Source organism: Diachasma alloeum, unplaced genomic scaffold (genome assembly GCF_001412515.2).
Source record: "Diachasma alloeum isolate Michigan unplaced genomic scaffold, Dall2.0 Dall_scaffold_00870, whole genome shotgun sequence".
Taxonomy (NCBI): Eukaryota; Metazoa; Arthropoda; class Insecta; order Hymenoptera; family Braconidae; genus Diachasma; species Diachasma alloeum.
The window spans coordinates 90,778-106,118 of NW_021680991.1; the positions used below are offsets into that span (position 1 = coordinate 90,778).

Consider the following 15,341-nt stretch of genomic DNA (forward strand, 5'->3'; position numbering starts at 1 on the left):
TTTGGTGATTCTATTAGATTAGTTCCAAGGACCAATTAGCTGACGTATTTACAAAACCCCTTGATTTTGAGTCCCACCAAAGATTGATTGATTGAATTATGAAAATCATTGCATAATGTCTTATTTTCTGTTCATTTAGCAGATATCTATGCTTAAGGAAAAACCGAGAATTGAGAGATGCGATCAGCTCATTAAATTAGATGAGAGAAAGACTAGAAGATGACAGATAATGTCGGGAGGGAGTGTTGAAATATGGCGTCAATTACTTGTCACTCATTTGATACTATTGCAATTTATATGTTCACCACTAGTGGTGCTGTAGAGATTCGTTGAGGTACGTCGTGATGTGTAACGATGCAGAGAGATGAGTTGTATCAAATAATAGAGAATAAATACGTTTTATATAGAAATACATTTGTTTAGTACGTTTGTTCGCCACTCATTTTCCTTTCACTTCTCTTCTTCGAAAAACAATTGAGTAGTGGAATATGGTGAAATGTGTCAAGACTTCATTACACGATAAATAACTGTTAATCCCCTTGATGATCTCGATCTTCTTTTTTTTCCAAGGTGTATGGGTAGTAGGAAATATTGGAAGAGAACAAGGATCGATATGGCTACCACTACTCACTGCATACATCATGTACCCTCTGCTCTACTACATCGGTGATGAATCTACTTGGCTCAATATTGTCGCCGTCGTAGTCGCATTGGTATTCGACACATTCTGCAAGGAATGGAAACTGAAACCCAGGAAGAAGCCTTCAGTCGCACGATCTCTTGTTGCTTACACAATTTCTGTGATCATTTTCTGGACACTCTTCTCCAGCTACTTTTACTTCAATGCGACCCTCACTGATAGTGAGGGAGAGGAAATCAAAGTCACTGAGGCTGTTAAGCATTTTTTTACTTCACCGATATGGCTTGATCTGAAGGTGAGAATTTAACTTGAATGAAAAGCTATAATGAAGCTCTCTATATAATTCAGAAAAAATAGTACAGTCGACTCTCCTGACCCTCGGCAGATCGATCGATCACTCAAGACAGTGACTCAAGAGGGGGTTGAATCGTTCATTCGGTCGATGGCCGATTGATCATTGGCTGAATGCTAGTCGATGGTTTGTCTATAGATGGTCGGTTCTTAGTCGATTGATGATCTATCGACGGTCGATGGTCAGTTTTTGCTCGATTGCTAGTTGATTGTCAGCCGATCGATGGTCTATCATTTGACCGCTGGCCGAGTAGCATTCGGTATTACCTCTATTGATTACAGTTGTGTGTAGTTACAGCACATTTCATTACAACAACTCATTACTGGCAAAATTCCTTACAGTGCTTTTAAGTGTAGGGACAATTCATCACGGAGTTATTGATTATTGCGAGCTTCACCAATTTAGATTTGAATTCAAGGCTTCTATTTTCACCTTATTTCAATTCAAATGCAAAGATTTAATTCGTCGGTATGTGATTGATTTCCCTGTTATCGCCTTTAAATAGAAATTAACGGTGGGTGATGAGGTACCTAAGTCCAGTGGGACACCAAGTGCCATTTATCGCAAGGATCTAGTGCTGTGTGAATGTCGAAATGCCTCTACACTTTGTTTTGAGTCAGATAGGCAAGAAATCGCTTTCTCATAAGGAGTTTTTGTTTAATAAATTACGTGAACATCCTGTCACTAATATAATTCTGTGGAGATGCTTGGATTATGGTACGATTCACCATTGTAATACTCTTACCTGAATGGCTATGTGATTGTGTAGGAAAACCTTTGAAAATCGGTATTTAAAGGAATTGTGATGAATCATTGTTGGTATTCATTTTGGAATTGATTGTGCTGGGAAAAGTGGAATTATCCATGCAGGAGGGATTTTGGAATTGAGTGTATTATTATTGAATTGTTATGCAGAACCACCATTTTTTTAAAATTTGTAATTAAATTGTATTGAATGAATTGCAATGAAGTTGTATTAGAATTATTAGGTGTACAAATAAGTTTTAGGACACTTTGCAAAAAATTCAAAATTCATTTTCGAAAAAAGTAAACTACATTTATTCATCAAAATAATCTCCATCATTTTGAATGACATTCAGCCATCTGTTAGGTAATTCACGGATGACTTCTGCAAAGAAAGTTTCATTCTGCGAGGCGAGGAAATTATCGACCCATTTTTGCACTTCTTCAAATGTTTTGAATCGCACATCAGTCAATTCGTTTTGAATCTTCCGAAACAAGTAAAAATCAGTTGGAGCTAAGTCTGGTGAATACGCCGGGTGTGGCACAACTTCCCATCCAAGAGCCAATAACGTATCTTTGACCGGTTTACCCACATGAGTCCTGGCGTTGTCATGGAGCAATTTTACTGGACGTTTTCCTTTGCTGGGAAATGGACCTTTTTGTTCAATTTCATGCTTCAATCTTATTAATTGTTGACGATAGCGATCGGCAGTAACTGTCTCGCCAGACTTCAAAAGTTCATAATGCAGTGCGCCTTTCATATCCCACCATATACACAGCATGATCTTCTTACAGTAAATATTGCGCTTCGGTGTCGATGCTGTCGGCTCGCCCGAGTTAACCCAATGATATTTGCGTTTTGGATTATCAAAATAAATCCACTTTTAATCGCCGGTCATAATTTTCCACAAAAAAGACTTTCTATGTTGCTTATTGTAAAGATTTGGACATATGTCAAGTTGGATATCTTTATCTTCTTGAGTCAAAAAGTATGGCACCCATTTTATTCATTTTCTAATCTTTCCCATTGCGTTTAAGCGATAGGAAACGGTCTGTTTAGTTACTTCAAGATGTTTTGCAAGATGTTTTTCCGCCTGGCAAGAGTTTTCATCCAGCAACGTTTGCAGTCCCTGGTCATCCACCCTTACAGGGGCCCCGGTACGTTCACGGTCACTAACGTCGAAATCACCTTCTTTAAATCGCTTATACCAATACTCACATGTACTTTTAGATACAATGTTATCCCCAAGAACAGAACAAATCGATTGACACGCTTTCCTAACAGTTTTTCCTTAATGGAATTCATAGCGAATGCAGTGTCTAATAAATATCTTATCGGTCTGCATGTTTTATTCACAGAATTCATGGTTATGTTTATGACTCCCTTATGTTTTGATACTACATAACAAACCCTACCATATCATATGTAAGCGGTAACTTTGAATTATCTTCATGACACGGAATCGAAGTGTCCTAAAACTTATTTGTACACCTAATANATTTATTCATCAAAATAATCTCCATCATTTTGAATGACATTCAGCCATCTGTTAGGTAATTCACGGATGACTTCTGCAAAGAAAGTTTCATTCTGCGAGGCGAGGAAATTATCGACCCATTTTTGCACTTCTTCAAATGTTTTGAATCGCACATCAGTCAATTCGTTTTGAATCTTCCGAAACAAGTAAAAATCAGTTGGAGCTAAGTCTGGTGAATACGCCGGGTGTGGCACAACTTCCCATCCAAGAGCCAATAACGTATCTTTGACCGGTTTACCCACATGAGTCCTGGCGTTGTCATGGAGCAATTTTACTGGACGTTTTCCTTTGCTGGGAAATGGACCTTTTTGTTCAATTTCATGCTTCAATCTTATTAATTGTTGACGATAGCGATCGGCAGTAACTGTCTCGCCAGACTTCAAAAGTTCATAATGCAGTGCGCCTTTCATATCCCACCATATACACAGCATGATCTTCTTACAGTAAATATTGCGCTTCGGTGTCGATGCTGTCGGCTCGCCCGAGTTAACCCAATGATATTTGCGTTTTGGATTATCAAAATAAATCCACTTTTAATCGCCGGTCATAATTTTCCACAAAAAAGACTTTCTATGTTGCTTATTGTAAAGATTTGGACATATGTCAAGTTGGATATCTTTATCTTCTTGAGTCAAAAAGTATGGCACCCATTTTATTCATTTTCTAATCTTTCCCATTGCGTTTAAGCGATAGGAAACGGTCTGTTTAGTTACTTCAAGATGTTTTGCAAGATGTTTTTCCGCCTGGCAAGAGTTTTCATCCAGCAACGTTTGCAGTCCCTGGTCATCCACCCTTACAGGGGCCCCGGTACGTTCACGGTCACTAACGTCGAAATCACCTTCTTTAAATCGCTTATACCAATACTCACATGTACTTTTAGATACAATGTTATCCCCAAGAACAGAACAAATCGATTGACACGCTTTCCTAACAGTTTTTCCTTAATGGAATTCATAGCGAATGCAGTGTCTAATAAATATCTTATCGGTCTGCATGTTTTATTCACAGAATTCATGGTTATGTTTATGACTCCCTTATGTTTTGATACTACATAACAAACCCTACCATATCATATGTAAGCGGTAACTTTGAATTATCTTCATGACACGGAATCGAAGTGTCCTAAAACTTATTTGTACACCTAATAATTCTGCCCGTAATCAACTGTTCCTGTGATGAAACGTGCCGTAATCAAATGGTATAGTGAATTGTGCCGTAATGGTTAGAGATACATTCCTAGCACTCGACTGAGTGAACAACTTAAATTTCATATCAAGTCATCCGTCAGGGAGCTCTCCACGTTCGGGACTCAGGATTCAAAGAATGGTAGAGAAATCTACAGATCGCAACTTCTCTTCACGTAAGGGGCGCGTCTTAGGATAGAAATACTGCAAGTATTCGAGCAAGAACGTAATAGCCTGAGAATGAGTTCTCCCTCTCTCCCGTGTCCCAAATCATACCTATATTGACTGGCGATAGTTTCCTCGCTTAATGACGCCCGGAGAGCTAGAGAATTGGAAAGCTAGGAAGAGTCGAGGAGTCGACTGTACTCTCATGAGCGAGAAGGAAGTGATAGTGAACTCGTTATGTCGATAAAGCGCGGGGGCGTGCGGGGGTGATGGAGGCAATATGCATGAAAACTCAGGAGTTATTTCCACCTTTATATCGTTGCACTAGACGGTTGAGCCTTCCTCCAGGTTGTAAAGAAAAATGTGAAATAGCTCCGAAAAAAGTTCTATCCATGGTCTGGGATGGAAAACAGTCCACCACAAGTCTATGTACTTGCCAGCCGTAACTCAAATGAGGTTGGAACTGTTCTATGCCGACAGAACTGTTTTCCTTTCCTAGATTATGGATTAATTTTCATAGTCAGGAAAGACGACTGCAATTGATATTTGTTGAAATAATATTTATAGGACACGTTGAAAACTACTTGGGAACAAGCGAAACACCAAGGATTCTGGGCGACGTGGAGACAGTTAGTAGATCTTTCTGATCCTCGCGGAGAAATCAATGCTTACAGGGTATTTATGAGATTACTTTTTTCCTCTAAGCTTCTAATATTGTTGAATTACTTTAAAGTTTGTTAATTAAAGCATGCATCGTATAATGATAAGATATAGTGAATGATCGTATGATGATAAGAAACACGAATGAAAAATTCATGTGCATTAAGAGTGAAGAAATATGCACATTATTGTTTATTGATCGAATTAGTCGAGTATTATAGGATATTTATAGTGATTGATATATGCACGACAATCGAGATACGCGGTAGCGTATCGGCCAAGTCACGCCTCATAACCTCACAACAAAACGACAAGAGCTACCGAGTATCTATACACGACACAACTTCCCCGTCCACTACCCTCAACTGATTTTCCGTCAATTAATAAAAAATGCGCCCACTTCGACGAAAACTGTGCTGAGTTACACTATATAAATCAGCAATCCGCTTTCGACTGATGCAATTATTAATTTAATCCGTTCAATATTTACGAAGATATGCACATAGCAACGAACTGGTATACACATTTTTCGCGTTCCCATTATCTTCTCATTGAGAACGATCACACTCAAGCCATTGAGTTGGCAGCGCAACTCGAATTCTCACTTTCGCATGCAAGAATTGCCAACAGTGTCTTACATTATATAGTGTTATGGCGAATACAGGGAAGAAGAGCAAACAGCGGCTGGTGGAACCCCTAAAATTATGTCATGCAGCATTTAGTTCAGATTGGTTTACATTCCTTTTTCGATGATAATTGGATAATTAATTAAAAATTACCATTAGAATTGTTAGGTTGTATCATTCCATTACTGAACTCTTGTGGTATTAAAACATTGCTACATACTAAAACTGTTGAAATATTGGTAACTAGCTTCCTCTCATTGTGTGGCATTTCTCTAGATACAGGAGCAAATAGAGGGAATTGTAGTTCCAACGAGATGATTCCTGCGATCATTTTGATTCTTATCCCTGACATATCTCCTGCAGTAAATGTGAATCCTCCAAAAACAAAAACAAAATTTTTTTTGAAAAAATCGGCCAAGTGCGCCTTTGTAAGCATTGTATTTTTTCCAAAAAAAATGGAGTTCCTCAGCAAAACAAAATTTCAAAAAAAATTGTATTGTTTTTCAGAAAAAAAATGGAAAAAATGCCGACTAACCATTTCAATGCGTTGTTGTGGAAAAATGCCCGAGTACTTATTTATGGATAATTGTTTCTGGGAAATTGAAAAAAGTACATAAATACGGAATAGCGCCAAGTTCATGAAGTTGCACTTGTGATTTTGAAAAACGACAGAACTTTTCATAACATCCAGTAACAATTTCAGTTTTTTTCTGCAGTCGGCTTGTACTGTTGCAAATTTGAACTCATCAATGGCAACTCAATATTGTCGATTTCTGTGAGTTACGGAGTGGGTACGACCATAAAAAGTGTGGTTATCCACACAAAGTCAATAAAAAAGAGTGTCAACACGAGTGTTTCTTTAAAAAAAAATTGTTCAGAAAATTCTCAGGACCAACGTACTTGGCTTAGTTTTTTATCTTAATGCGGATCCCTATTTGGAAGTCTATTGTTTGAGATTTGAGATCCATTTTGGAACTCAGAAATTGCTTTGAAGCATACTACACCTTACTAGGTGTTGAAATCTTTAGATAGTCAATTGTGTGATTGTGTTGGATGGAATTGCCGGATAGTTCAAGTTAATGCCTTAAGTTTATTCTTTTCCATTTTCAAATATTTCCATTTTCATGAATAGAAATTAAATTAATTAAGGTAGTGATAGCCAGATAGTTATCGGCATTCGCGATACAAAAGCATGGAGAAGGTTCATTCGACCATGGTGTCAACATAAAGCGACAATTCTCCGCAATGAGTGTTTCAAAAAACCACGCCAAGTACGTTGGTCCTGAGAATATTCTGAACAATTTTTTTTTTAAGAAACACTCGTGTTGACAATCTTTATCATTGACTTTGTGTGGATAGCCACACTTTTGATGATCGTACCCACTCCGTAACTCACAGGAATAGACAATATTGAGTTGCCACTGATGAGTTCAAAATTGCAACAGTACAAGCCGACTGCAGAAAAAAACTGAAATTGTTGCTAGATGTTATGAAAAGTTATTTGATTTCACAGGGATGTAATTAAACATTGACGATTAGATCTATGCTGAACTAGAGAACACGTTTATTCATATTTTGTGTTATATGTTATGATGATTATACAATATGGCGAGATATCATGAGGGCATCTGATTGCATGGTCGATAACCCAGACTCCCCGTTTAACCACAAGAGACAATTCATAATTCTCGACACTCCCACTGAATTGTATTTTGCTAATCATGAAAGCAAAAAAGTTTATGAACAAAAAAAAAGAAATGTTGATGTCTCAATTTACATATTAATCAACAATGAGATTATTATCAAAAATAAAAAGAAATCAAAAAGAGAGATCTACTATCCGTTTACTGGAATTGTTTTACTGGACTTGAATTACTTCCGCTAGTTTGCGTAGTTTCTCAAATCTTGACCTTGGGAGGGGCTTGGTGAGAAGGTCGGTCTACTGTTTATCAGTCTGAATGTACTTGTAGCCGATCCTATGCAGTCTGCAGCTCTCAGCAATGAACTTATACTTCACGTCCACATGTTTGGACTTTGTGAGATAATTGCCATTCTCCAGCCATTTAATGGCACTCTGATTGTCTACGTACAGCTCGGTCCTTATGATTGGCATGTTAGTCATCTCTAAAAGCAAGGAATTCACCCAGACTAATTCCGTGAGTGGCATGCAAGCTGCCATGTACTCCGCCTCCGTAGTTGAGAGAGTCATGAGTCTTTGTTTAGATGACCCCCAGATGACTGGAGAGTTTCCCATCTTCACCAGGTATCCAGTGGTGAATTTCCTCGTTTTTGTATCCCCAGCAAAGTCTGCATCGCCGTATGCCACTAGCTGTAACTCCCTGTTGTCAGCTTCAAATTTAATACCGTAAATAACAGTGCCTTTCAAATATTTGAGTATACGCTTGACTGCGTTCCAGTGCACTTTACGTGGACTTGAGGCAAATTGGCTTACCAGATTAACCGAGTAGGAGATGTCTGGCCTCGTCAGTAAGGCCAGAACCAGAAGGCTACCCACCGCTTCTCGATAAGGAGCCATCACTTTATTCTCATCTGCTGTGTCGAACATATGAACGTCCTGATGATTGTCCATCGGCACTGCCACTGGGTTTGCTTCAGTAATCTTGAATCGATTCAATATTTTACTCACGTAGTTCGATTGGTAAGCAATTATTGAACCTTAAGAGTCTCTTCTGAATTGTATCCCTAGGAACATACCCAATGAAGATACTTTGATATCCAACTCTCTCTTCATGTGCTCCAGAAGTGGATTGATTTTAACCTCACTCTTGGATATTACTATTCCATCATCTATGTGTATACCAAGGAGAAGTCCGTGATCATTATCAGTCGATTTCAACACGCAGCTGTCATTGCTCATTGGCTGCAGCTTGAAACTCTCGAGACAGTTGGTGATGGTCCTGTTCCAGCAGCGAGGGGCTTATTTTAATCCGTACAGGCTCCTTTGAAGCTTGCACACGTTATCTGTGTGATCACTGATACCCTCTGGTTGTTCCATGAATACTTCTTCATCCAAAGCGCCATAAAGAAAAGCAGTTTTCACGTCGAATTATCTTATTGTCATTCTTCGTGAAGCAGCTAATGCTAGAAGAGCTCTTATGGATTCAGTCCTTACTATAGGACTGTAAGTCTCAAAATAATCCATTCCTGGACGCTGTTGGCAGCCTTTGACTACCAGTAGAGCCTTGAGTCTCTCCAGTATTCCATCTGCATTGGTCTTCTTCTTGTAAACCCAGCGATTCTTTATGACGTTCTTCCCTTTTGGTCTGTCCACAAGAATCCATGTTTTGTTTCTCTTCAGAGCCTACATCTCCTCATATATGGGTGATTCTTCGTAAGTTGTTATTTTTCAGATGAAAATTTTTCCAAACCACAACACGTCTACAGATTCATTTTTTACGTTGTTGTATGTTATCATGATCCAAAAGTATGATCTGAAGACCACTGTACTACAACCCCAAAGCATTCGAAGTTATAGAGTACTGATGGTATTCTGCTGCCACGGTAGTGACTGCCTGAACCAAACTTGACAAAAAAGATTGTTTACATGATAATACAATTTTATTGATTTGTTTTACAATTTTTTTCTCTAAAATATCCATTTATTCAGTAACCACTGAGATTTATATTTAACAAAAACATTAATTTCGTCACATTTATCGAGGTAAATGTGATAACTTCTGTTTTTTATTATAAACTACATCACAGAGCAATTTTGGACTCAACACTAACGCTTATGTGTAAGCTACCACAAAGAGACAAGAATCATTATACACATAAATAGTTAATTCATATCGATCGGAGAGGGAGGGCTCAATTACTGCTTTGCAATCCTGAAAATTACGAGACAAGAAAAACGAGAAAAATTAGCAAAAGAACTACAGAGAAAATTAGGCCCAGTAAAACAGACGTTTGCCATGTGGGGTGCGTGGGGGAGAGATGAGGGGACAGAGGAGTGGGTGGGCATGATGGAATGGGCAGAGGGGTGCGTGAGTAGGGGATAAGTGAAATGGAGGCAGGAGAGGGAAGAATAAAAATCAAATTTGATATAGAAAACGCGCACCTTGAACTTCTCCTCACAGGGGGAGGGGGACCCGAAAGAGCTTTGGGCGTGAATTTTGGGAGTGCACTCTTATTCTTACTCTTTTCTTTAATTCTTGACTCATCCTTCTTTCTCTGGGGCTTTCGAAATGGAGCTTGGGAGTTTATTTTGATGGTGTAATCCATGGAACCCAGGCAGAAATGAGTACACTTAGTGCCTGGAGGGCAGTCGAAGCAGCTCAAGGAATTGAAGAATACAAAGCCACAATTTTCCTTTAACCAAGTATATTGATGGACCTTCATAGTACCTTGAAAAGGCTTCACTTCAATAGGCAAGACTGTATCAATGTATTTAATTTCTTCCTTCATAACAGTGTCGATGTGCACTGATGGAACTCGAGTGTGAAGTGTGGAAATGAGAGTCTGAAAATCGGGAATATCGTGTCCATACTTGACTTGATCATCTGCTGATCTTTTCAGACCTCCAATACCATCAGCAGGACTTTTTCCATGCCCTGCAAAACTGAAGTTATAAGTGATGGCCTGAATCTGTGGATAGCACTCAGGGAGGTATTGTGTTACAAGATAAAACATCTTTCGGTTCCGGTACTGGGTAGTAGGTCCATCACTCATAAAATGGAGCTTCTTAACTTCTGGATATTGGGGTAAGAAAAATATCGAGGATCTTCTTGAGATGGACCATGATGGCTACAGGAGCATGTCTGACAGATTCGGAAAAAGTAGTAAAACCCTAGGTATAGCTAGCAGTGTACAGCATACCAGTATATAGAGTATATTGGTCTCTGGAGGCTCCAAAATGTACCGACTGAACCTCTGTACCGTATTTACTCGAATAATTCTCACTGAAGTCGATCAGCAGAACCATCTCACCACTCTCCAAGTTCTCTATCAATTTCTTTGTAATTCTTTTCTGGTGGGTGATTCGATATTCGTGAGCCATCAGAGAGTCTAACTCGTTCCTGAACACATCGATCATTTGAACCACTTTGCACGTGATTTTATTCTTCTTCGTAATTTTCACTGTGATAGGTTTCTTGGTCTTCTCGTTTATTCGATTGATAGTGGATGCCTCCCACTTCATATAAGACATTTCTTGATCCATGTTAACATTTTGAAAACTGAAATTCACTTCTTTATTCCCACAGGTCTGGCACACTCTCGAAATACATTGCTCTGATCTCTGATTACATGTAAGTTGTGTAATAATTTTTTCAGTCGTATTCTCTTCTATAATCGTCATTCTGTGTAATGCATTGACTAATAATGTAAAATTTTCGTGGACGAAACAAGCACACGTATTTCTTTGTGTCACTTTTGGAGCAATGCAGTAAGATGGACGATACTTAGCAAAAACAGGATAACTCACACGAATCGAGTTCTCAGAATTGAATTTAGAATGCATATCCCTCACACTAGCATTCATATAATGCTTTGCCACAATTTCACCATTCACTTTCCTACCGTTTTTTTTCCTGGATCGATTTGTGAGTTTACTTCATAGAAACTCGTGATTTTGTTTCGCATAAAATTCACACCAGCCTTCTCTTTTCTACGGTATTTCAGAGGGTTTCCATCCTGATGAATACGAGACGTCACCACAGGAGCAATTAGTTTTTTAAGTGTTGTTAAATTTCGGTATTTTTTGATGACCTTTCCACATAAAACTCTTCCAAGAATTTGTTTGGATTTATCGCTGGTTGAATCTCTATACGTAGCTCTCATTTGTTGCATGAGAATTTCACTTGTGATGAGTCTTTGCCTTATGTCATGATCAACTTGTCTTTTATTTAAAAATTTATTCACCTTAGAATTTGGAGACGTAGATTTTGGCTTCTTCAATTTTCCTCTTGCAATCCTCTTCCTCAGAGTATTGATAGATTTTTTCAGGTCGAGATTCTCGTCTTTCAATTTTTTATTATCACGATAACATTTTTTTCAAATTTTTAGCAATCCTCTTCTTTCCCAGTCTAGCCTGTTTCAAAACCACATTATTCGCATTGACATCTAGGTGAAGTGAGTTGTATGACAGCTTTTGCTGAATCCTTGATTTTCTCTTTCGTTCATTTTGCTTGCGACGACGGGTCCGTTCCTCTCTCTCGGACAACTGATTAATGGTCAGGATTTTTCCATCTTGTTTCCTCCTTTCATTCCTTTCTCGTTCCTTCCGACAATACACTTCATGGTGTTCTGGGTTTTCTCGTATACGTTGTCTCCTCACTCTCTCTGCCTCTCTCTTCTTCTGCAAAAGTTCTTGATCATGTAAATGCATTTTTTTTGTGTCACTATCTTCCTTGGTTTTTGCAGTTTGGGAGCATCAATTTTGGACTGCATCGATTTATTTTGGGTTATTTGCTGACTCTCATGGCTTCTACTACGAGTTTTCATTGTCTAAAACAACGAAATTTTTTTTTTTAATCATTCAGTATCAAGAAACCATGATTCATCAATATTAGTCAGTATTATAAACCATATGACACGGTTGTGACAGCCACGGTTGTGACTTTCTGTGTTTAACCTAACCGTACTCCAGACCGCTTTAGTATTCAACAAATTCCAAAGACAATGAAGTTCAGGCAATAAAATATTACTTCCATAAACGAAAATTAGGCCAAAATATCCTATGGCACATATGAATCATAACAGCATGGTTGTGACGGATTATTTTGTGACTTACCTTTCTAATTTTTCAAATTGAATTCTTCCCAATATACATCCGCCTGCGTTGAGTTCTGCCGGTGTAAATACTAGCACTAACCCCTCCACTCCAAAATGCCAGCGCGTGGGCTATGGTAAATCCCTGAAGATGGCGCCACCGCAGTCAAATTCAAATTGTGTAAAATTCTGATAAAACTGTTAGACAAACTTTGTGGCCCGTTTAATAAACGTAGCATGGTTATTTCTCTGAAATTTTTGCGCAGAATTGTAAATTTGATTATCCCTTATAACCCATATTTAGCTAACTTCTTTTGGGTCGCATGAGTAAAGGGTATTACTAAACAAACCCCAAATTCGATATGGAGGACAGGCCACGGTTGTGACATTTTGAACAGTTTTTGCTCCCTAGAACTAAATTACGAGGTTCAGGATGGCATATGTTGCAGGAAAATATTAGAGTACCTTGTAGCTTCGGGAATGTGTCACAATTTGATCACTATTTTACTATTCTACGGTGCGAAAATTCAGAGGACAAGAAAATGACAATTTACTGAGAATCACCCATATAGCGTCTTTGCAGTCCTTGGATTCCGTGCTGTTTATTGCTAGGTCTGAGGTTCATCTGCTTCAGCCAGTGTTAGTGCCCCCCATAGTGTTCTAGGGGCTGTTGTCCCTGATCATTTTTATTTCTTAGTATCTCCTTGGTGTATCAGGACCCTCGTAGCTGCTGTCAGGGATATACATTGATACATTCTTCTCATCTGTGTCACTCTCTGGATCTTCTTCTGAGCCTCTAGATTGGATTTGTCTGTCTGGAACCATACCTCGTGGTGTTGAAAAATCAGATTGTTGGCTTCTTGAACTGCTGCATGAGCTTGATAATTCGACGGTAGAGTTAGGATCTCCATTTGAACATCTCCCTGGCGTATTTACGACATTCTGTTGGTCTTCGATCCCTTGGACAGGTTCCTCAGGTACCTGGTCCCCCATGTTGTCGTCACTGTAGTTCAATACTTCAACAGGCTCAGTTCGTACCTGCTCATCGACTTGAGCAAGCTGTTTCTCGTTGAAAATAACGTCTTGGTACGTTTAAACTTTATTAGTGTCTGGAAACCAGACCCTGAAGCCTTTTATCTCCTCGCTGTAACCGACGAATGTACTCTTTTTCGATTTCTTGTCCCATTTTCTCCTTTTTTGCTTAGGAATGTGGATGTAGACCTGCGAGCCGAAGACTCTGAAGTCATCCACAGTTGGCTTCTTGCTGTACCACAGATTATACGGTGTTTCACCTTTCTGACTGTTCGTGCCTGTTCAGTTCAATACGTAGACGGCCGTGTTGACAGCTTCTGCCCACAGTCTGAGTGGTAGATTTGCAGCATCGTCCTAGCTGATTCCACAATTGTTCTATTATCTCTTTCGATCTTAGCATTTTGTTCTGGTATGTAGGGAACACTTTTCTGATGCTTGATGCCATTGGTGTAAAGAATTGGTCTCATCTCGGCATTTGTGAACGCGAGACCTTGATCAGTGCGTACAGTATTCATATTTTTTCCCATCTCTTTCTCCATCCTGATCATGAAGTTCTTGAGACGGCTTGTAGTCTCATCTTTACTCGGCATAAAGCCACATAAGTCTGCATGCACCAGCTCACCGACATCAGAAGGTTTACTGCCACTAGGAGGATATGAGATTCTGTGGATTTTCCTATTGCACAGGCCGCACAAAACTCTTCATCTCCAGTGGATTTGATGCCCATACTATTCAGGACCACTTTCACTTGATAGAAGTCCTGATGGCCGAAACGCTCATGCCATGTCTTGAGTGCACATGTCTGGACCAATGCTTTTTCTTCAGTCACAAGTGCCCACTCTGAGCTGACAATTTGAAAACGCATAGTATACATGAGGCCATCGCGATCTCCCACTGCCATGATTGAGCCTCCGAGTGTGAACTTGCATGTTTCTTTGTCTGACTCCATCTTTATCCCTTTGTCAGTGGTTGCCGCCATGGAAAATAGATTGAACATCAAGCGTGGCACGTAGGGGACGTCTTTCAACTGACGTTCCACCCAGTTATCCCCATCATGCGCTAGAATGTTGATACTCCCTTTTGGTGTGGCATCAACGACCTCATCATTTCCAAGCCTCACAGGTACTGGCATTTCCAGATTTTGCAGGTTGATGAACCAGTCCTGGCGTGGACACATGTCGCTGCTGAGTCGAGGTACCACTTGGTTGTCCTCTCTGCGTTATCACTAGGCGATGCATTCAGCACCATTTCTGTCAACAGCGCTCCACCTCTTTCTCTTGTGTCACACTTCTCTTTTCCAAGGGCCTCAAACTTCTTGGTCAGGTCTGCTAGTTTAGTCCTACATTCTTTTTCCCAATGTTCAGGTTTTTTACAGTAATTCCATTCTTCTTATTTTTTACCTCCTGACTTCGAATTTCTCTTGAATTTATTTTTAGACTGACCTCGATTGTTGTCGTGAAATTTCCCTGACTTCGCAGCAAGAGCTCCAGCAGGCTCCGGTTTCTCTCTCGCAAACATTCGACTCTCCTCTATCATCAACCTGGCTTTGAGGTTAACTAGTGTGCGTTGGTCAGCAGCTGTTGACTCCCATGCGGTAACAAAGTAATTGAGGGTTTGTTGTAATGTAAGCAATATTTTTGTAATTATCATATTGTCACATACCATCTC

At 39.4% G+C, this 15,341-nt stretch overlaps 1 protein-coding gene across 1 annotated transcript in view; it reads left to right on the forward strand.

Annotated features, from left to right (window-relative positions):
- Positions 1 to 536: 536 nt before the first annotated feature.
- LOC107045069 overlaps positions 537 to 15,341 on the forward strand; it is a gene marked incomplete at its 5' end in the record, with an annotated part of 63,083 nt that continues 48,278 nt past the window's right edge. The window contains 2 exons of the mRNA XM_015267198.1: positions 537 to 935; positions 5,191 to 5,298. Of these exons, the coding sequence (XP_015122684.1) occupies positions 537 to 935; positions 5,191 to 5,298 (507 nt within the window). The remainder of the gene's footprint in view (positions 936 to 5,190; positions 5,299 to 15,341) is intronic.